We start from the raw sequence: 21,503 nt of genomic DNA, 5'->3' as shown, positions 1-21,503 counted from the left end.
TTGTGCCAATCCCATCTCATCCAAGCAAGCTATTGAGACAGCAAGCAAGCTATTGAGACAGCTTCTTTTGAAGTTGTTAAAAAGGAACTTCCATAAGCCAGCTTTTCCTTTTTTCTTAATACATGAAGTTTTAAAATAAAATGCATATAATTCCTCAGCATATACCCAGCACCACCAATTAAATTAAAATCTTTGTCCCCACAGCATGTGCTTGATAAGTAATACTATATACACAATGTCCAAGTTCGCAAAGGATTTTCTTTCTATACACAGGAATGCACATATTTGTTTTAGCATACTGAGTGAGTGTTTTTAGTTATACTCAGTCTACCTAATTCTCCCTTGCCTCACACCTGGGCATGATCGAAACCCAAGTAAAGCTTTTAAGAGAGTTTTGAGATTGTGTATCATATTACTCTGAAAAAAAAGTCTCTCTTTGCTATAGGCTAGGACAGTTGCCTAAACTTTAAAGAAACACTATTTTATACAGTTCAAGTGTGGATAATATTGCAGCTGTGTTGGAAGGACAAATCCAGAAACACAGAAACTGTGAAGTAGTTAAAGATTATCATTATTTGTTACTCAGAAAATGAAATATTCAGCAAATTAAAAGTCTGAGCAAGCGGAAAAAACTGTTGTTTCTCAGTCCTCTTTTCCAGACACTGTTCAAAAACAAAATTTTATAGATGTCTCATTCTCCATATAATTATTTTTAATTATTATTTTTAGTATGATATTAATTTAAGAGGTTTTCAATTACCCTGCTAAATCAGCAGCCTATGTAAAGCTAAACAATAATTACACCAGATACACTAAAGAGATATGACTGGAGCAATACATTCAATGGCAAAAAAGCAACCAACCAAACAAAAAAGTAATAAATGCAGCCAAATTTTCTCAGCACACATAGGTCAAAAACAAGTTTCCAGTTGACAACAAAGAGCAATGTTGTTTATGATTCTACACAAAACCTATAGGGTGTCAGTAGCAACACCTTACACTCCTGCCACAAGGCACAGAAATATTCATCCATTTTATATTCCATATAAAACAGAATTGAAGTTTCCCAGCGCCAGTTTTGCACAGAGTAATTACAAGGTGCTTCCAGGTTGTGCAGACACTCAAAGCAGAGGCAGAGTAAATCTCAAAGAGAATCTATAACTGCACATAGATTACAATAAGTCTTTCAGTCTATTTACAGGTAGACACCCTTTTCATGCATCGGCTATTCCATCTGTGTATAGAATTCATTCAATCTATTTATTATTTATAATTATTTATTATAATCTATTTAATATTTATTAAAAAAATAATGCCGTCTATTCAGTAATCATATTTCTGATGGAAATTTCTCAAACTGGCAGTGTCACAAATAGTTCTCACCACTGCTATACTTTGTGGAAATTAGACTTATAACATCTTTACTTCTACTGTCAAATATGAGACAATTAAACTAAGACACTTTTATATTGGCTTTCTAATATTTTCCAAGAACTTAAATGATCTGCTGATTTACTCTTGTAAAATCCCTCAAATTAATTTTACTTTCACTGCAAGAATACCCCTCAGTCTAAACCACAGTCACTTTTACAGAGAGCTCCTTTCCACTTCTGTACATCTCTTGCACTTCTTCGAGTGAGCCAACTCAAAAATACATATAAGAAGCAATTGCAAAGTGTAGTTGTTTCAAAGTACAATGCTTCCACTGCCTATCTTATCTCATTTTATTATTTATAAGAAAAGCATATATTACAAGAACACTCAGAAGCAGAGATGGCCCAATTTTATCAGCCACTGTAGAGAGAAAAAGAAATAATAATTGGCAACCCACAGTTTCGAATTAAAACAAAGCAGTCCAGGCAGTTACAGTATGGAAGGGAAAGGATATAATAGGAATGATAAATTGCATTGTAATGTAAAAACATTTTGTTCTTTTGTTTTTCTTTACATAAAATTGGTGGACTGAGGTAATAAAGAAGCTGTAAGAGTTACAAAGTGAGAGGAAAAAGCACAAATAACCACTGAATACAAAGAAAGTATACACAGAGTAAAATGTATTAAAACTTGTTATACACTAAGACCCCAGCAAGTTCTTTTGTAATTTGATGCAGTTGCCAGGCAGCTCATAACAATTTCTCTCTTCCCTAAACTCAAATGAATAAGAAAAATGAGAGACCATGTAAGGATCCTGCTCTGTGTTAACAGGACTGGTTCTTTACACTTCTATTCAAGTATAAATTAATTTATGAATACGCAATCTGAGGGATTTCAGGAGATTCTGTGACCTTAATACAGTGTTATAGTTCTAAAAATGTTTGCTTTTTTTTTTCCTTCTCTGACTCATATTTAATCTATACTTTTCCCTTCTTAACTTGTTATGAGATTTTTCTCTATGAATACATCCACCACACAGCTCTGTTAACTGCCTTTCCTACACACTTCCTATACACTGCTTATTAACAACCAGCATTCTTGAATCAAGAGGTCCTCTGACCCTTGCCAGAGTATGGAAGTGTAGCATTTTAGAAAAGGTGCACTGAGGTACAGTGCTGTTTTTCCCTAAAAGACCACAAAAATGCTAAGGAGGTAAATCCCTTTACTAAGTGTGGAGTTCTAATCACCTTGTGACACAACAGCTGTTCTTTGAAAGTCACAGCTGAACACAGATGTAGCTTTTGATGGCTGTTAGCAAAAATTGTACTGGCTACTGCCCTGCTCTGGGTAAAAGTAAGGATTGGGTAAAATATGCTTTACAGAGATAGCATTTGAGCAAATAATGAGCTGTCAAATCAATCACAGTTCCACTGTGGTGTGTAAGGAACAAGGCAAAACCACTGAGGCATTCAGGCTGCAGTGCTGCACTGGATCTTATCACTGTTTGCCAAAAGGCCTTTCATGGCAATTAAATTTCCTGAAAACAGCCCTACCCCCTGAATGCTGAAAGGGCTCAAACTCATGTTCTCACCACAATACAAGGGATGATATTGTAATCTGAAATTAGGACAGCCTCTTTTTCCCCTCAGTTCCAAGGTCATACAAAAATGTTGTATCTATAGACATAAGGTTAGAAGATACAAGGTTACTATCTTAAAAACCAGTAACAAGGATACAGGCTAAAATTAATTAGTAGAGTAGAATAATATAATAGTTACACTCATACAGATTCCTACACATAAAAGTGGGAAAGTTTACCAGAATGGTGGTAAAGGAATCCTCTTTTGAACTTTTACCTGAAATGACTCTGGCCTCCATACTGCAGGTCTCTCTGAATGAATGATGTCAACTCAGGCAAAGTGACAGTAGTTCTGACTTGTACATTGCCTCTCAAGTCAGAGAACCAAACTGAGATCTCCAAATATTTATCATACTCTGTCTCTATGCTCACCCTTCAAACCCCAATGCCTCACATTCTTGTATACTCACTGCTGGCATGTTGTATTAAACCTGGCTAAGTTGCACCTGTTCAAAGGTTCGTGGAACATGTCCATGATCATCTCACAATAATCCAGAGGTGACAGCTGTCCCTGTAGCTGATTCTAACATTTCTATTATATTTAGGGACACAGACAGATTTAATTAGCCTCCATTTCCCTACGAAAATTCATGGGGCTATAAAGACCTGAGCCATGCAGGCTCAAAACAGGTTAGCATCGGATGCTGCCTGAGCCGTGCAGTCTCAAGACACTGCAGATAATAACCTGATGCTGCAGGTTATGAGAACAATGGACTGATTCCAAATGTCTCTCCTTTTTTTTTTTTTTTTTTTAAGTTAAAGACAGTGAATACAGTTACTGACTCTTTCTGTGAAAGCTGTCTTTAAGGAAGAGACAACCAATGTCAAATACCAGTTAAGGAAAAGCAGTAATAATCCTAGTAATGCCTAGTAATCCTTGGCACTTTTTGCAGCCTCAACATTCACTCAAAATATGACACTTGCCCTTCCCATCAAAGAAAAATTAATCCAATACAGACACACATTTTTTTAAGTATCAAAGAGTTTTAGATGTTTACAGCTAAATTACTATAGTTGGAACAGGCAAAAAAGCTGCTATTTAAAGGATGCTTACTGAGATCTAAATACTTTCCCTATCCCTTTTTCTGTCTGCTCTTCTCTAGTAAACCCACCAAGGGAGTAGCTTCATAACAAACAACTATGGTGTACATGTATTTATCAAAAAGGCCTTTTTGAAATCGATTTCCTCATTCATTGGAACTTGCTCTACAGTTTATGTACTCTTCCTGAGCTCTGGAATTGCCACTCTTTGACAAAAAATTGTGATTTATTTTCTCTTTTTAAGATCGGGTTTTACCTCCACATCCTATTCACCTACCCACAACTTCACCAATCTACCTATTCCAGCAATGTCACCAAGCAATGCCTTACTTTCACCCTACAACTCCTTTATTAATTTTTTTCTCCAAAACCTTTAACATTGGGTATCACAATCACCTATCTGTAGCCCTTCCCAGCTTCAAAGGGATGCACCCCTCAGCTCTTAAGGCAAACAGGGAATGAGATGAGTGGGACACCCTAGGGAACACACACCCACAGTGCCATCCACACGGCTCCAGTAAGAAACTAATGCCAAAACCATCTTCTGGGGCACAAAGGGCATCTCCACTACCTGTGCACAGAGACTGGGGCTGTGTAACAAGGGGTCTGCTGAGAGATTTCTCTCCTGTTCCTGCCTTGGTGGACACAGAAGTCCTGGTCTAGCAAGCTCTATGAGGAGCTCCACGACCCAAGTCCCAGGAGAGCAGGGGCAGCTGGGAGGTCTCCAAAAAGTGACAGTGACACTAGGTGCTATACATTGCACTAGGTGCTATACATTGTTTCTTCACAGGCTTGCCTTGTCTCTCTTTACTGACACTGTTAAGATGGTTTTTGTTCTTGTACACACCAACTTGTCATTACATTTCTTTATTTGCTTCTATTAAGTGCATATCTGTCTTTTCCCTACAACGCAACTGCTTGCATCTCCCCCTAATAATTTTTAATCTGCTTTGTCCTTGCACATTTCAGCAGATTTTCTTTTGTTTTCTACCCCAAGATTGCAATGTGTTAGATTACTGATTTATATGTGAAGCCTAGCAAGTTCCAAAATACCACTGAAGTGAACATTAAGCTGTTTCTACCAGACTTTTTTGCCATTTTTTACTCTCTGATCACCATTAAAATTTGAGGCTGAACTATGGATTCTATCAACTCTTCCAAGCTAGCTCAACTGCCTGAAAATTGTCAAGAACACTTCATAGATTTCTTCATATTTTGAATCTGCTGTATAAGATCAATACCTTTTGGAAGTTGGGGTTTTTTGTTCCTCAGTGTATTATTCATCAAATTTAGTACTACCATCTCATAGCTCATTGCCTTTCCTTACTCAGGTAACTGCATGCTGCTAAACAAATCCTGCATCTCAGAATACTGATGGTTCCTGTCCTCATTTAACTCACCAGTGCTTCCTGAACTTCATCTGCTTATTCCTAGGTTTCTGGAAACTTTCAGATGCTCCTCTATTTTACCATTTCCTGTCCACATGTCTTATGAAGATTTTTAGATGCTTTTAAGTAGTCTGTTGTGTTGGAGATACAATTTAGGTAAGTTTTAATCTCTACAACAGGTAAATATGGTATTATGGAAAACAGGTCACAACAGAAAGGAGTACAGGCTGGACCTCCACTGACTGCTAACACCATACTAACTCAAACTGGCTAAAACAATTCTTCATTTGCAGTCAATTACCTAATCACCCACTGCTGTTTTCTGTGATTTTGTGCAGCATTTAACTTTCCTGACATTGCATAAGAAATCCAGGAAAATGCTCTGTTATTTTTCATGGTTTTCTTGCTGCAGAAATACAGAGGACCTCTCCTGGGTCAATTTTCTGATGTGTCTTTAGATACAATGAAGTGCACCATACAGTTTATTTCTAAAAAAAAATAAGGTTCTGGCCTTGTTTCAGATAGACATGTACATCAGAATTTTAGAATGATCATATTGTCTTCAGGCCCAGACTTCCATATCCCTTCTCTGTGTGCCTTAAATCTGGGACTAGATGCTTTTCTCAAAGAAGCTGGTTTATTCTCAGGTTTCAAATAGCTGATCTTGTTTATTTAACAGAAGTTGACAGCTCCAGAAGGCAATTTTGTCATTGTCCTTACCATCCTTACCTGTTTTTAAGAAATCCAGTAAAACCACAATGCTGATATATACAAAGAATAATATAGCTCACACACACCCTCTAATGGCACAAACAGGCAGCAGAATACCATGAAGATACTGTCAGGCAAATGGTCTCTTCCAGGGTAGATTTATAGTTTCGTTATTTAGAGCCCTTCTTTGGGCTTTAAACTTGTAGCACACCTCAGGAATTACTCTCTCCCTGACTAAGATTCACACACAGACTCTTGGTAATGCTAACCTGATGTGCTGTGTATGCCAATTTCTATACATACCAATGGTAGAACTCGCTGGTCTCACTGATTGTGTCTTCACATGCAAATAAGAAGCAATATTCTGAGAAATGTCTATGATTTCAATGTCTTATACTAGAATCATGAAATAAATGAGCCTCAAAATTAGTTTTACATTCATGCAAACACTGACCTTTTTCTGCACCACTAGTTCATTCTTCTTCCTCATGCACTTTTGGTTGGGAGCAAAGCCTTCTATCTTCCTGACCTTTCATGGTATAATTTGTAAATTTATAAAATTTTGTAAATTTTGTAAATTATTTTTTATAAAACAGCCTGATTTGCTAGCATAACTTAAGGACAAGCTGAAATGCCCAGTTGAAAAATCAAAACCATCAACCATCAATAAACCATTCCTAAAATTTTAAGGGCAAATTTCTCCATCAGTAACTCAGTAACTCCCAGTAAAAGGTTCTGATTCTAGTTCATGTAAGAATACTGAAGAAACATTGCCATTAATGTTAGAATAGGAACAAAAAAACCCTCCGACATTGGAAGTGGGGGACAGATTACAGTGACAGATTTTATGTTCTGTTACTGATGGATGCCAATTATCAGCCAAAACTTGTTTTTCCCCTCATGCTGCCACAGGAAAAAAAATATTCTGGAAAGTAAGTAGCTAAAAGAGAGCTTTATGTTTGTTGTTGTTATTGTGTAATGCTGCTGGGCTAATTCCAGCAACTAAACTCTTCAGCTGTCCCTTGACAGGTGTAAAGCAGTTTCACTTTGTACTTCTGAAAAAACATGTGAGAACTATTTGGAGAGCTGAAAACCTTGAATATTTCAGCTATGCCATTCTTAAGGACTGAGAGTCATGATCCCAACTTAACTCTTTTATCTACGTAATTGCAAACTATCCTTCCAAAACAATGTTCAAATGTACATTACCAAAGCCTCTGTTAGACTGCAGAACTATAATCTTCTGATGCTGGAAGCACATGCATAAACTTTTAGCATAAGCACTGAATTACAAGTCCCATGACTGAACAGAAAAAACTCAAACTTTTTCAACATCTCCCACAACTTTCCCTCTTCCTACTGAAAAAAAAAAGAAAAAAGTCAAAAGAAATAACTATACAAGTTGAAAGTGCAATAAAAAGTTTGAGGCTGTATTTGCTCTTCCATCCACAAATCCTGTCAGGTCTTTAGTATTTATGCAGTATTATTTAAATATTTTTAAATATTATAATTTTAGAAATAGATTTATATTTAGAAATATATTTAACTTTAACTAATTAACTGTTAGATAAAAGCCTGACACAGACCATAAGTAAAATAAAAATGAAAACACCACATTTTACCTTTGGCAGCTTTTTAAAACAATGTCAATGACATGTCAGCAGTTGCATTTCCAAACCAAGGTTTCCCATGTAAGTCAGCCATAGAGGTGCTCTGTGAGTAGCAATGACACTTAACAACCTGTGATGAATATCACAGACTGTATCCCCTTAAGCCCCCGATGCTGCAAAGGCACTGCAACCCGTGATGTCTCAGAAGGGGCAGCACATCTGGCAGTGTCACTGTGGTGAGGGGACCAGAGCTCAGGGATGTTCCCCATCCTGCTCTTCACATAGGTCAAGGCTGATACAGCCATGCAGCCTCCTGCAGAGGAACTGGCATCAGCAGGAGGAAAAACAGCACAGGGAGAGAGATGCTGCTGGAATGAGGAGCTGTCCCACCTTCTGCAGCAGCCAGCCCCCACACCTGACCCTTGTGACACAAGTTTCTTGAGGTACATGTGTTGCCATGGTGGCTTCACCTGTTTCACTGAGATCCTCACTCTCGGCAGGAGCCTGGGCTGCTTCCTCAGAGACCTTCCAGACACGCGGTTGTAGCAAGACAAACCTCTTTTAGGGCACGGTGCTCCAAGGTCCAACCAGGTGTTCCAGGAGAAACTCACAAACAGTGCTCTGAGTCTAATGCTCTCAGGGCTGAGCAGCCTGAATCGGTGCTACTGTTCCAAAAATGGCCTCCCCTCTGGCTTCCTCAGGTGTGAGCTTTATTGGCCCCCTAATCCTGCTCATGCGCAGTAGAGGCCCACCCTAATTAGGCACAGGTGGGCTTAATACAAGCTCATGCCCACTACCTGGCAATTAGTGCCACCTGGTTACCTCATTTCACTACACTCAGTCTCCCATAGATGACCATTTCCTGTGCCAGGAACAGCAGCAGGACTCAGACAATCCAGGGAGAAATAAGCAATTATGTACTTGCTGAACCACAAGGTTCTCAGTTTTCCCTTGTTAGATCTGAAATGGCTCTTCCTGGGAACTTCAAGCTCTGTTAATTGTAGAGGTGTAGCTTTTATTTGCAGATAATCACACAGTAGGAGCAGAAGAACTAACTGACCTGCAAAGAATATTTTTACTGCAGGATGACAAGACATAAAGCATAATTTCCATATGGTGTATCTAGATGGGTGTACTCTCCACTTGGTAAAAAATTGGCTGGATGGCCTGGCCCAAATAGTTGCTGTGAGTGGAGTTAAATCCACCTGGTGGCCAGTCACAAGTGGTGTTCCTCAGGGCACAGTGTTGATGCCAATTCTCTTTAGTATCTTCATCTGTGATCTGAATGAGTGAACCCTCAGTAAGACTGTAGATAACAACCTGTTGGGCAGAACTGCTGATCTGCCTGAGAGTAGGAAGGCTCTACGTGAGGATCTGGACAGGCTGGATTGATGGGCTGAGGACAAATTGTGTGAGGTTCAAAAAGTTCAACTACTGTTGAGTCATATTGGTCTCAAAGTAAGAGTTTTCATGCTTAAACACAGGCTGGAAGACTTGACCAACAATTCATGGTTGTATTTCTATTTTCATTGATGCCAGGAAATGTGAGGCCCAGTCTAGAATTTCTTTAAGACATCCTGTGAACAGCAGTAAGGATACCATTTCATTAATATTCTACAATGGTACAATAATTCTTTAATAAAAATTAATAAAGATATTTTGTTGTCATGTAATAGGTCAGATAAATAAACGCTGAGTATTTTTAAAATTTTTATAATAAATTACTTTGATTTACATGACAAAATTTCTTGGACTACACAAAAAAACCTGACAAAAATTACTAAGTTGGAGGCAAGTTGTACATTTAAAATCACAGTTCCATCTGGAAAGTAACTACTTTGAGAGTGAGATCAAATTTGTTACGAACCTTCCATGTACACAAAGTGAAATTAAGCTGCTCTTGGAGAATACAGCAGCACTTCGGGTTGTCAAAAACTTGAGGAGGAGCAGCAAACAGATGTTTATAAATAGAGGTGGCTCCCTTCATAACAGCTTGCTTGTGGTCTGGTTTTGAACAATGCTTAATGCTTTGAGGTCATCAAAACTAAAAACCATACATTTAAACATAGTTCTTACACAACATTATAGTTGAAATAAAGTATAAGTTGTAGTTGTTCTACCATGGATGAACAGCAAGGCAGGGATGGAGGGAGCAAAGTCCCTCCCAGTGTAAGAGAAGACCAGGTTCATAACCACCCAAGGAACTAGAATATATTTTAGTCTATGGGACCAGAAGAGATGCATCCCAGAGTCCTGAGGGAATGAAGGAAGAAGCTGCTGACTGAGCTTTCATACACTGTTCAAAGAGTGGCACTCACACCATCCTGAGACTTTAACTGGTAGGACCAGAGTCCCTTCACAGCCTCTGAATACAGGGACCAGTGGTGCCCCTTTAGACCACACACACTCTCACTCTCAGGTACCTCCTCTTCCTCCAAGCTCTACTCTAGGTTTCCTGGAGCAAAATCTCAGGTATCAAATATTATATAAGAAAATAATCTATTCAGTTGGTACAGCTCAAAATAACAGGTCAAGCCAGGCCCTCCAGAGAAGAACTCCAAATAAAGAAATCCCTGGGCAATTATACCCTTACAATTTATACCCCCATCCCTCACACACTCTTCTTATGTTCTTCACACACCTTTCTAGTCCAACAGTGATTCCTGGTCGTGGGTCTTATCAGACTCTGACCCCAGGCAGGCCACTAATTGAGTTGCAGCTTCTACTGATGGTTGTAGCCTCTTTATCTTCTTATTTATGCTTCTTGTGCACCTCCTCACTGGCAGAGCAGGGGAAACTGAAAAGTCCTAGACTCAAAATAAGGTTTACTTGGCAACAACTGAAGTGTCAGTGTGTTACTATCATTACTCTCACACTAAATCCAAAACACAGCACTGTCCCAGCTACTAGGAAGAAAACTAACTCTATCCTGGACCAAAGCATATCTAGGTGAAAGTCCACAGCTTGCCACCTAAGACTGCAGCAAATCCAGTTACTAATGCTAAGCAAGTTAGCTACTAATCCTAACATCTTTTAACACCACTCTCCATATTATTTCAAACGTCATAGCAGTCAGGTGAAGTCCCTGCTGACTGGAAAAAGGGAAACACTGCACCAATTTTATAAAAGGGTAGAAAGGATACTGGGAACTACCCACCTGTCAGCCTTAACTCTGTGCCTGGGAACATCATGAAACAGATCCTCCTAGAAACTATGCTAAGGACCATGGAGGTCAGGGAAGTGATTCAAGACAGTCAACATGGCATCACCAAGGGCAGGTCTTGCCTGACCAACATAGTGGTATTCTATCATGGAGTGACTGTATCAGTGGCCAAGGAAAGAGATACAGATGTTATCTATCTGGACTTCTGTAAGGCCTTAGACATGATCCCCCACAACATCCTTCTATCTAAATTGGAGAGATACGGAATTGCTGGGTGGACTGTTCAGTGGATGAGGAATTGATTGGATGGTTGCTTCCAGAAAGTAGTGATAAACAGCTCAATGCCAGATGGAGATCAGTGAGAAGTGGTGTCCCTCAGGGGTCTATATTGGGATCAGTACTGTTTCAATATCTCCATCGATGACATAGGCCAACAGGATCAAGTGCACCCACAGTAAGTTTGCAGATGACACCAAGCTGAGTGGTGTGGCTGACACACCTGAGGCACAGGATGCCATCCAGAGAGACTTGGACAAGCTTGAGAAGTCAGTCTGTGTGAAACTCTTGAGGTTCAACAAGGCCAAGTACAAGGTCCTGCACCTGGGTCAGGGCAAACCCCAGTATAAATACAAGCTGGGGGGTGGAATGGAGCAGTCCTGCAGAGAAGTACTTGGGGGTATTTGGGGATGAAAAATTAAATGAAGCAGCTATGTGCACTGGCAGCCCACAAGGCTAACCATATCCTGGGCTGCATCAAAAGAAGCATGACCAGCAGGTTGAGGGAGGTGATTCTGTGCCTCTGCTCTGCTCTTGTGAGACTCCATCTAGAGAACTGTGTCCAAAACTGTTTCAAAAAGTACACTGTTTCTAAAAGAACTGTTTCTAAAAGTAAATTTCAAAATTCCAATCAAGCAATAAGTTTAAAATGTATATAAAAATACAACCCTGGACTTAATAAATAAATTATCTTAAAGTATTTATTAAAGCTTTATATTTAGAAACAAAAGATTTCATTCTCAATATTTAAACAGGTTGGACTGTTTATTATAGAGTCTAGAAAGTGTACCCTTCATTTGACCTTTTGTACCTAATAAGGTGCCAGCTGTGCAGTCTTGTAGTTCTTTACATTTAGTGATCTGAAATGTAGATAAACAGAAAATTACATGTTTTTTATAGAATATAAATGACAAGAGTTTTTGTAAAATGAAAAAAGAGTTTTGTAAAAACAAAAACCTGGTACAGCCAGTCTTGTAATTAGATTTAATGGCTTGCATACTCATGAAGTCAAATTTACTTCTATAAAGCTCTGCTTGACAAAGAATCTACACTAGCAAATCCAGTTATAGGATTATGGTCCAAATATCAGAATATAAGCTTTCCACTGGAAAGTATACTGAGCTGTAGTTCAGTGGGGAAGCAGATTATTTGGAAAATGTCTTACCACATTTCCTAAAATCTATGAGTTATGAGCTTCATATTTATAAGAAATTAATTTCACAATTCTCATTCTATTAAACCTAGGAATAATGAACCAAAAATAAATACATCCTTTAAAATTCTTAGGAGGGGATACTAATAGAGAATTTAAAATACTAAGTTTAATTTGTCTCTATGGAATTTTGGATATGTGAAACTTTTCTCTTTACAAATATTTTTAATGAGTCCATCCTAATTGCATCAGTGACGACATAGTGATACTTTACAATCAGTTCCCCCTCTTCCAATATTGAAACCTATTTCACATACAATGAGAGAGTTTTTTCATAATAAAAATATTTCATTTGGGGATGTGAATTTTTATTCTATTTGTGAATTTTTATTCTATTCATAAAACACAAAAGCAAACACATTGACAAGAAGTCTAAACAGACCAAAATACCAATCTTACTCCCTTTTGCTAGTTCAAAAGCACCCATGCATACATGAAAGGTTGTACTTTTTACATCAGTGTTAGTGGTTAACACACTTTTTTGTGTACCAAGAAGTTACTTTCAATTCTTTCTTACTTTCCATTAGTATTGGAAAGTAACATGAAGTAATATGCCATACCAGTGTAAATAAAAATTTCAAACTATCCCTGCAACTTAAAAATTGAATACACAATTGTCAAATCATGCTGAAATAAAGCAGATAAATGGGCGAATAAGGGAGGTGTATTTCTTCTTCACATATGATATGTAAAAGACAAATCACAAATGCGAAGCAGATTTCTCTATGACAGTTTTTCAAATTTTAAGCAAGAATTTCTACATTTCTTATTATTCATGGAGCATGCAAAATAATACTTCTAGCTGTTCTGCATGCAATCTTAGAAGTCTGCATTTGAAAGTAATTTATCTATATAGCTTTAAAGAACACAGTTGTCATTTCTGCTTGAATTAGAACTGAGCCAAAAGCAGAAAATAAATTTAAATATAAGGTTTATATTTTAGTAACATAAAAAAGTATAGAATTACATGTTAATCTACCACACTACTATATACGTATGTACTATAAATCTCTTCTAACATTAAACAGTGACATGTTTGTGCTTAGGAATCCAATTTGGGTACCCTTGTTTCAAAAGCTTCACAGGTTTAGATTATCTAGTATTATGTTTGCCAGCAGAGGGAGACAATTTTATTCAGTAAACAAGGGAAACAACATATTTTGTTGAACTTTCCTGGTATTTTTATGTATTAATAAAATAAATTTTCAGTGACATCTGTATAGCATGATTTCAAAGGTCTCTATGATATGCTCAGCTTTATGAAGCAAATTGAATTAACAGAACAGAGTAGGAATACATTTAGAAAGCTAAGCTCCTTAGATATCTCTCATCCTTTTCTTAGTAATCACTTTCTTCAGTTATTTTAGACAGTAATGAACAGCTGTGGTAATGACTTCTGGTAGACAGTATACATGAAGCATGAACTCAAATTGAAGGAGCTTACCTTGAGACATTTAAAGTCATTATGCTTGTAACAGGTCTGCTCTTTGGTCCTGGAGGAGGTTGAAAAATCCGTTGTTCCTTGGTAGTTTTGACAGCCTGAGGCTTTTTAATTAAATAAGGGTCAGTGGAATGGCTTGGGTATGGATCAAATGTGCCTGCTTTCATGCCCCCAGGCTGGAAGAAAAAAAAAAAAAAAAAAAATTTTCCAAGAGACAATTTACAATATAATTAATATACTTGATTTAAAATATTTCTCATGCAAAAGCAAGTGAGGATACTGAATAACAGACTGCACCATATATACATAAAAAAACAAATATGCCTTAAATTTGCATTGGAAACTCTAAGGAAAATTTTAGTCATTATTTTGATGTATTCCTAGTTTTAAATTTCTTTCCTAAGCCTGGATTTTGAGGAAAGGATATTAAAAATGTGATAAAAATGTAGAAACATAACTCACTAAAATGAGCTATGTCATGGCAAAATCTAAGAATTCCTGTGTTGCTGTCAGTTTGCCATGTGCTGTACTGGTGTTTCCTGATTGTTATGTACAGCAGGGCTTGGGCATCAGTATCAATAAGCTTTCTGACACATGGGATTAAATACATCATTGTTTTTCCTGAAACATGTCCACTAGTACTGCAAGAGTGGCAAATTTTAGTTTAAAAACATGCAGAGACATGATTCTTTGCAACCCATGAGCACAGCTACATGTCACAGTCTTTCTGTTCCTGAAAAGTGCAAGAGTAAGTGATTCAATCAAAAATATAGCAATTTTGCCCATAAGAATTTACACAGCAGAGAGGGAAAACATGCAGTGGCTTGGGGAGTATAGATAATTTAAATATATGCTGTGAAGTATGGGGACTATATGGTGTGAAGGATGGGGAGCCTGGAAGAAGATCACCAGCCCTGTCAGCCAGACGCAGTGCTGACTTTCTAGCAGATAAATTTTCTAAACAGATTCCCATTCTGAAAGCTCTCAGCTGGCTCATATCGACCCAACACAATCATTCTTGTGTAAGTATTTTTGCTGGACAACTGGAACCAATGAACTATGTCCCTATATATCCTTCATATCAACTCCAGGCTTTATTTCCTATGTCTTCTAAGCCCTTCTAAGTATATTTGTTTGTATCCCTTTCCTCTTTTTCTCCTAGCTACTGAAGAGCTGGCAAATTCTAAATCAGATTCCAAATGAGAGAATACATTGCTTTGTAAATTGAAAACTAAGTAAATGGAATACTATCTTTTGTAAGAAAAATAAGAAATTAATAACAAAACCAAATATTTATTGCTATCTTAATAATGTAATACTTAATGCTGTATGCAAAGCTTTTGACAAGAAATATCTGAATATTTAGCTAACTAACCTTTTTACCAGGAGAACTTGGTTTGAAAGGTGGTGCAATTGGCTTCTTTGGAACTGCTTTCTTCACAGGTGGCAAAGGTTTATCACTAAAGTAGGGATTAGCATCAAAATACTCCTGGGGATATAAATTTAACTTGAAAGGCCCTCCTTTAAGCAATCGTTTATGTAGCTCTCGTGCTTTCTGCAAAACAAATACTTAGAAAATTGTAGAATACCGTAAAACAAATCTTGAAGATTTTTACTGTATGTTATTCTAATAGAAAAAAGGAAATAATTTTAATTTATTCTTGTATAATGTTAACTCTAACTTTCTTTGCTCTTGTTTGATAATCAAGGTATTTTATACAACCACCATGTACAATGGAATGTCGATTTACTGAACAGGAAGCACAACAATCACTACAAAAGTATGGTGAGAAAATGTCAGGAAAAGCACTGTTCATCTAAGATGTGTCTAATAGTATGGTATACCTCTATCTTGGACATGCATGCATATATAATGCTTAAACATTCTGTATGCATGCATCCCAGCTGCTCACATTTGTGACCCCTGGCCACTACAGCACCCAGACTCTGAGCACCTTACTAACCTTCTCTGAGAATTGGTTCATTGTGCCATGGGAAATGTTGACTATTCTTCCCAGATTCCATTTCAAAATAAAATCGGTTAAAACATTACCAACAATTACAAGACAAGCATATAATGTACCATCAGCAATACATTATCACTTGGCAATTCATGCTAATTAATCAGAGCAAATAGCTTTTCTCCACCCAGCAGAAACCATCTCACCTCCCTCTTTCCTCTGTTCTCATTTTTTGTTCTGAATGCTTAGTTTTGAACTGAATTTGTCTCAAATGAAGGTAGCTGAACTGTTTTGTCTAAACTTGTTGTTATCCTAGACCAACATATGTCCTCCTGCTGCTATTTTTCACTACATATGATGAAAATATGCAGGATAACTAAAATCAATACAAGCAAATTCATGAGCTATCATATTTGTAAACTTATGTGAAAAAAGGAACACGGTTTTTTTATATAGCACCTAGGATAATGAGTTTCCTATCTTTTGACAGCAGCACAAAAGTATTAATGTTCTCACTATTGGCATTGTTTGGTCATTACTGCATCATAGCTTAAAGTCTCCAAATAAAAAATTAATGTCAAATCATGCTCAGTAGAACTTATGTAGGATACTGCCCAATGCCTCAAGGAAAAAATAATAAATGAACAATGCCCAAATCTTTTTTGTACAGGATGCTTATTTACTTGTTTTCCTCCCTGCACTTTGTAAGCAGACATTACTCATCTCAAATGAAAGGAAACAGCACAAGTGACAAGTTCATTCAAATTGTAATAAATAATCATGACACTAATCGATAATTAGGGCAAATATTTTTACCTTTGCATTTATTCTTTCTAGATCATACCCATCAGGTTTGTGTGGATATTGTTCACCTATGGTAAGGTTTGCATAACTGTAAAAACAAAATTAATTACTTAGGTGCTCTGTACTCACAAATATTTAATAAATACTCTGCAAGAAGCAATATTGTGAAGTTACCCATATCCAGTTCCTTTCTTTCCTGGATTAGTATAGAAATTCTTTCCAGGAGGAACATATCTTTCTCTGGATTTCAGTTGAGCACTAAAGTATGGAAACGGTCCTCCTATGGTTCCATAATAGCTGCCAAGTCCACATCTGAAAATTAGTAAACAAACACCTTGATTAATATTTTGCAAATATTCCAGGCTTTCCATAGCTAGTGTGCTAAAACCACAGTAAGAAAACACAAAACCCATATACATCCCAAGAGTTAAACAGAAAGTCAGATCAGATCCACTGGCCATGGATCTACTACTACATCAGTCACATTCACAGTGTTACAAAAGAAAAAGAAATACAATGGCGGCAGCAATCAAGTTTTAAGGTATTTTAATAATACAAGTATTCTTAGTAGGGGTTGTTTTAATTTTGTCCCAACAAGGTGAATTAACAATGGTATAGACTAATTCACAAATAGAGACCCAGAGGAGTCAGTTAAACAGACTTGATGCTTGATGACAGGACAGTCTTTCCTACAAGTTTAAAGAGTGTTGGTATGATAATGGAGTGGCAAGCAACATGAGGCATATCTCTGAAATATTTTTTTTCCTGGGAGATGTTAGGACTGGTTAACTTTTTGTGTTGTCAAAGAAGAAAAGTAAAAGGGGGAATTGCCCATTTAGGAGAAATGCCTCTGTCTTCAAAGCTGCAGGAATTCATAAAGACCATTTTTAAAGACCAACTTGGAAATCAGTATTTGCTGACTAATGTATGACATGCTCTTGATGTACATGATCATGCAGCTGCTAAAGGAGAAAAGGACTGAGACAAACTAATTAAATAGATGAATGGCAATTTGGTCCACTAAGCCACAGGAACAGTGGTTCAAAAAAACCAAACCAAAACAAAACAAACAAAAAACCCCAACCCACCCCAAAACCAACTCTCTGTCCATATTCCCCAAAAACCACAAAACAGAACAGAAAAAATAAGCAGTGACTACTGTATGAGACCTGTCAGCTACTCCAGAGTGCCAAGATAGTCTGCTTTGCTAGTACTGCCCGCAGTTATTGTGGGGAGAGAGCCAAGTACCTCAGTAAGTTCCTACTTAACAGGGCCATTAATGAATGACAGGATTAGAATGCCAAGATAACATTTGTCATCTTTGCACAGAGCACTAAGCTTCCTGTTCATTACCCTCTCTTTATTTAGGGAATTCATAAACTCACATAGAAAAAAAAGGGGGCAAAATGATATTTCACAGACATTTATCTTGGTGCTTCCTAGTTCTTAAATACTTCATTTCATATTCTTTAAATGTCAGTTCTGTATGTGGCTTTTTATATGCCAGTAACAAAATAAGAGAGAACATATGGACAAAAGAAAGGCCCAGGCTTCAGTCACATCTTCAGAATATGACAATTTAAAACATTATCATAACACTTACGGCCACTTGAATCCATCAGTGGGAAGGAAAGCTGTACCCAAATTTTTCTTTGATTCTGTCATTCTAAAGCGTCTCCGTAGCCGAACAGGGTCTGAGTAGGCTTCAGCTTCAAAAACCCTCACAAACTGAGGATCAAAATAACCTGCCTGCAGAGCTGACAATGTTTTGGACCCCCCAGGTAACATCTGTCTGTTCTTGCTTGCAGCTTCATTAAAAGGACCTTTAAAAAAGCAAAAAGATCACTTAACTTCTGAACCACACATGTAAATAAATGGTTGTGCCTGAAAAACAATGCTATAAGGTGCTCACAGCACCTAGGTTTAGTTTTCTAATTCCTGTGCTTCCTTTAGGTGCAATGGAGTGACATTGGTTATTCCAGACTACATTTCAGAGGTAGAGCCGATCCCTTTTTATAAACAGTAAGTACAATTTGAAAGGAGCATCTTTCTCTTCCATCAGATTACAGACCAGGTAGAAGAGCTTAAGAGCCTCCAGTTGGGTTTTGAACACTCAGCAGCAAAGCATCAACTGGGGTTCTGCTGGGCATGTTCATCACTGACAAAACAACACAGCAGAAATGCCTGTGCTGAGAAGTCAGGATTATTTTGTGTTATCACTTTAAAGAATCTGCAGAGGGTTAATCTCTGTAACCTTACTAATTACAAAAATTACCTTTCTTGATGAGTATTCCCATGAAACAATAAGAAAAGCAGAATGTTATTTTAAAAGACAGGATGGGCAATATCACATAAGAATCATAGCAGAACAGAAAAAATATGCAACACTATTAAAAATGACAATGCAATCATCAGTAACAGAAAACCTGCTGAAAGAGCACACAAATAACACCTGTTTTTCACAAAAGCAGGAAAATACTAGTAACTTACAGAAAATCAATATTGAAAAGAAATGCATACACTGAAACATTTTATCAATCCATTATGCATACGTATTATTCAGTTTTACTGTATTTTTCCTTTCTTCAATACATTCATTTCAGCATACCAAGCCTTTCTCTTAATAATGTAGGTCTGAGCAAAGAATATGTATGAAAAATCAGTTCCCTCTAACAAAAATATTAGAAAATAGCAATTCTGAAAGTAGAGAGATACTAGAGGCAGTGCCTATCGTTAAACAGAGATTAAAATTAAATGCACTTACGCATATAACGTGATACATATTTGTCTCCAATGGTAACATAACCCATTTCACTGAAGAGGCCAATCCTCTCCATATCAGTTTTCCCTTCTGCAGGCATGGCTGGATCTGTTTGTCAGTGCACTACACTGAAAGGGTTGGAGTATCCTTGTTTGTTTGTTCCGCTGCAAAAGTCTATTAGTCTACACCTGTAAACAAAAAAGTCTATTTAAGTAAAATGCAAGAAGTTCTGGTTTTAAAATACTAGCAATAAAAGTAATCTGAATAATCTACAGTATGATTGACAGTTTTGATGCTCATAGGACAAATGTGGGATCCAGACACCATTGTATCTCCTCTGTTAAACAAATTCAAAAGATAAGCAGAGAGAGCAAATCAAAGGCATTTGTAATAAAACTGGTGCAACTCTTACTGAATCTGCATAGTTGGGACTAAAAAATTTTAACAGGTATCTTCAGGGTACTAAGGTGACATGTTTTAGTGGCATTAACATGCCCTAATAAAACATGCCAAGCAGCCTCCTTCACCTTGTGGGTTATCACCTCTAGCAGCAGTTTTCAGTCACTTTCTAGTAACAGTACAGAAGGTCTGTGCATGGACAAGTCTCAGGTAAAACATGAGAGGAACTTTGGAAGCCATCTAACTGCAATCTGAGACCTAGTTGTGGTAAATATTTCAAGTTTCTTCTTGGTTGTACTGCAAATTATTTACAGAGAACCCTAGCTTTCCCTCATCACTCTCATTGGAGCCTGACAGAACTAAGAAAATGCCTGGTCAACAAGGGAGAGGAACCCAAGGGATTGAGTAGAGAGGAGGCTTAGCACCTGAAATATGATTATCAAATAATTACCAGAGATATGATTCCCAGAGTGAAAACTAGTTGAAATGGGAATTAAGAGTCAGCTAGAGGAAGAACTGCCTTGAGGAAGAAGACAACAGTATCAGATAATTCACCGGGAAGGGAAATTAAGGTAGAAGAAATTGCTTAGTAAGTTAGGAAAGCTGTTTCTTGAAGATCATGAAATCTAAGAAAAAAAAAAAAAAAAAAAAAAAAAAAATCAAGAGTATGCAAATAAATTGCTGAAGCATCTGTGTCCATACAGGTCAAAAGAAAGCAGGGAAGTTAAGACATTAGGGTAGAATACAGGCTAAAGACAATATAGGTGTTAAATGTGGGGGCAAAGGTAAGATGGAAGGTAGAAATGAGAGTAACTCAGGAGGCAGAAAACCCTGAAAGATTGGTATCACACATTATGGTATCTGGCATGAAGGTGTAGCTTTTAAGTTTTCTCGAATTGGAAGCATTCCATTTTTTCAAGGAGTGGAAGTTCATGCAGTGTAAAATGCACCATCAGTTAACCTTGGTGTTGTTTTTTGATTATTGTCAGATAGAGACATTGGGTAAGGAACCCAAGGGCAGGTGACAAGGAATAGAACTGAAAGAAGGACAGAAAACTGACCCTTGGAAACGAATTTAAGGGTTTGCTGTTCTGAAACTAATTTGGACTGTTTGTAAGGATAGGAATAATTTATCAGAAATAAACAGACCTGGAGTTAAACTATGTACAGTGTAAAGCAAATATCGTTGATCGAGGGACTAACGGGAAGGATTTTCGGACACAGGAAGGATTTTCAGCAGTCCGAGGCTACTGAAGAGAGAAGTGAGGAGGTGGAGGAGCCTGGCAGCAGTATTCCCAGGCAGCAGCCAGGCAAGCAGATTCTGGAGCTTCTCCCAAAGAACGTGTAGGAAAGGTGAGGAAATCCCTGTGTTGCGCCACAGAGCGCTGACACCGCACCAGCTGCGTTAAGCACAGCTACGGATGGATGCCCAAACTCAAGAAAGGACACTTCTACGCACCACACCGCAGGGCGCCGGCCCACCAGTAGGGGACGGCTGGTGAATCAAGAGGGAACGGATGGGTACGACAGCACCGAGCTGCCGGAACCGGTACCACACTGGCGAGAGCGTAACTGGCGGCGGGAGGGCGGCGGGGAAGACCCCGGGCCGCCTCCCGCCCTCTGTTGGTGCCGGTTACCGCGGAGCCGGGAAAGACCAACAAGCACAGAGGGAACTCCCATCTAGAACACACCGCACCCCCCGGCTGCCTGCATTGGTCCAGC

General features: G+C 37.9%; 1 protein-coding gene across 3 annotated transcripts; it reads right to left on the bottom strand.

The window, feature by feature from the left end:
• Nucleotides 1-11,885: 11,885 nt before the first annotated feature.
• On the bottom strand, nt 11,886-21,438 carry CFAP96 (cilia and flagella associated protein 96). Of its 3 annotated transcripts, none has more exons than XM_071743306.1 (8): nt 21,241-21,438; nt 19,386-19,570; nt 18,225-18,444; nt 16,796-16,933; nt 16,634-16,709; nt 15,232-15,411; nt 13,860-14,032; nt 11,886-12,062 (listed from the first exon to the last, which is right to left on the bottom strand). In XM_071743306.1, exons 2-8 carry the CDS (start codon nt 19,480-19,482, stop codon nt 12,014-12,016), a joined length of 933 nt encoding a protein of 310 aa, XP_071599407.1. In that variant the 5' UTR covers nt 19,483-19,570; nt 21,241-21,438; the 3' UTR covers nt 11,886-12,013. The 3 variants fall into 3 exon arrangements, with proteins under 3 accessions (XP_071599407.1, XP_071599408.1, XP_071599409.1); XM_071743307.1 differs by having other exon boundaries at nt 21,246-21,438; XM_071743308.1 differs by lacking the exon at nt 21,241-21,438 and adding an exon at nt 20,931-21,203.
• Nucleotides 21,439-21,503: the final 65 nt, after the last annotated feature.

Source organism: Heliangelus exortis, chromosome 4, assembly GCF_036169615.1.
Source record: "Heliangelus exortis chromosome 4, bHelExo1.hap1, whole genome shotgun sequence".
Taxonomy (NCBI): Eukaryota; Metazoa; Chordata; class Aves; order Apodiformes; family Trochilidae; genus Heliangelus; species Heliangelus exortis.
The sequence above is the reverse complement of the archived record's forward strand: the minus strand, read 5'-3'. Positions and strand labels throughout refer to the sequence as shown.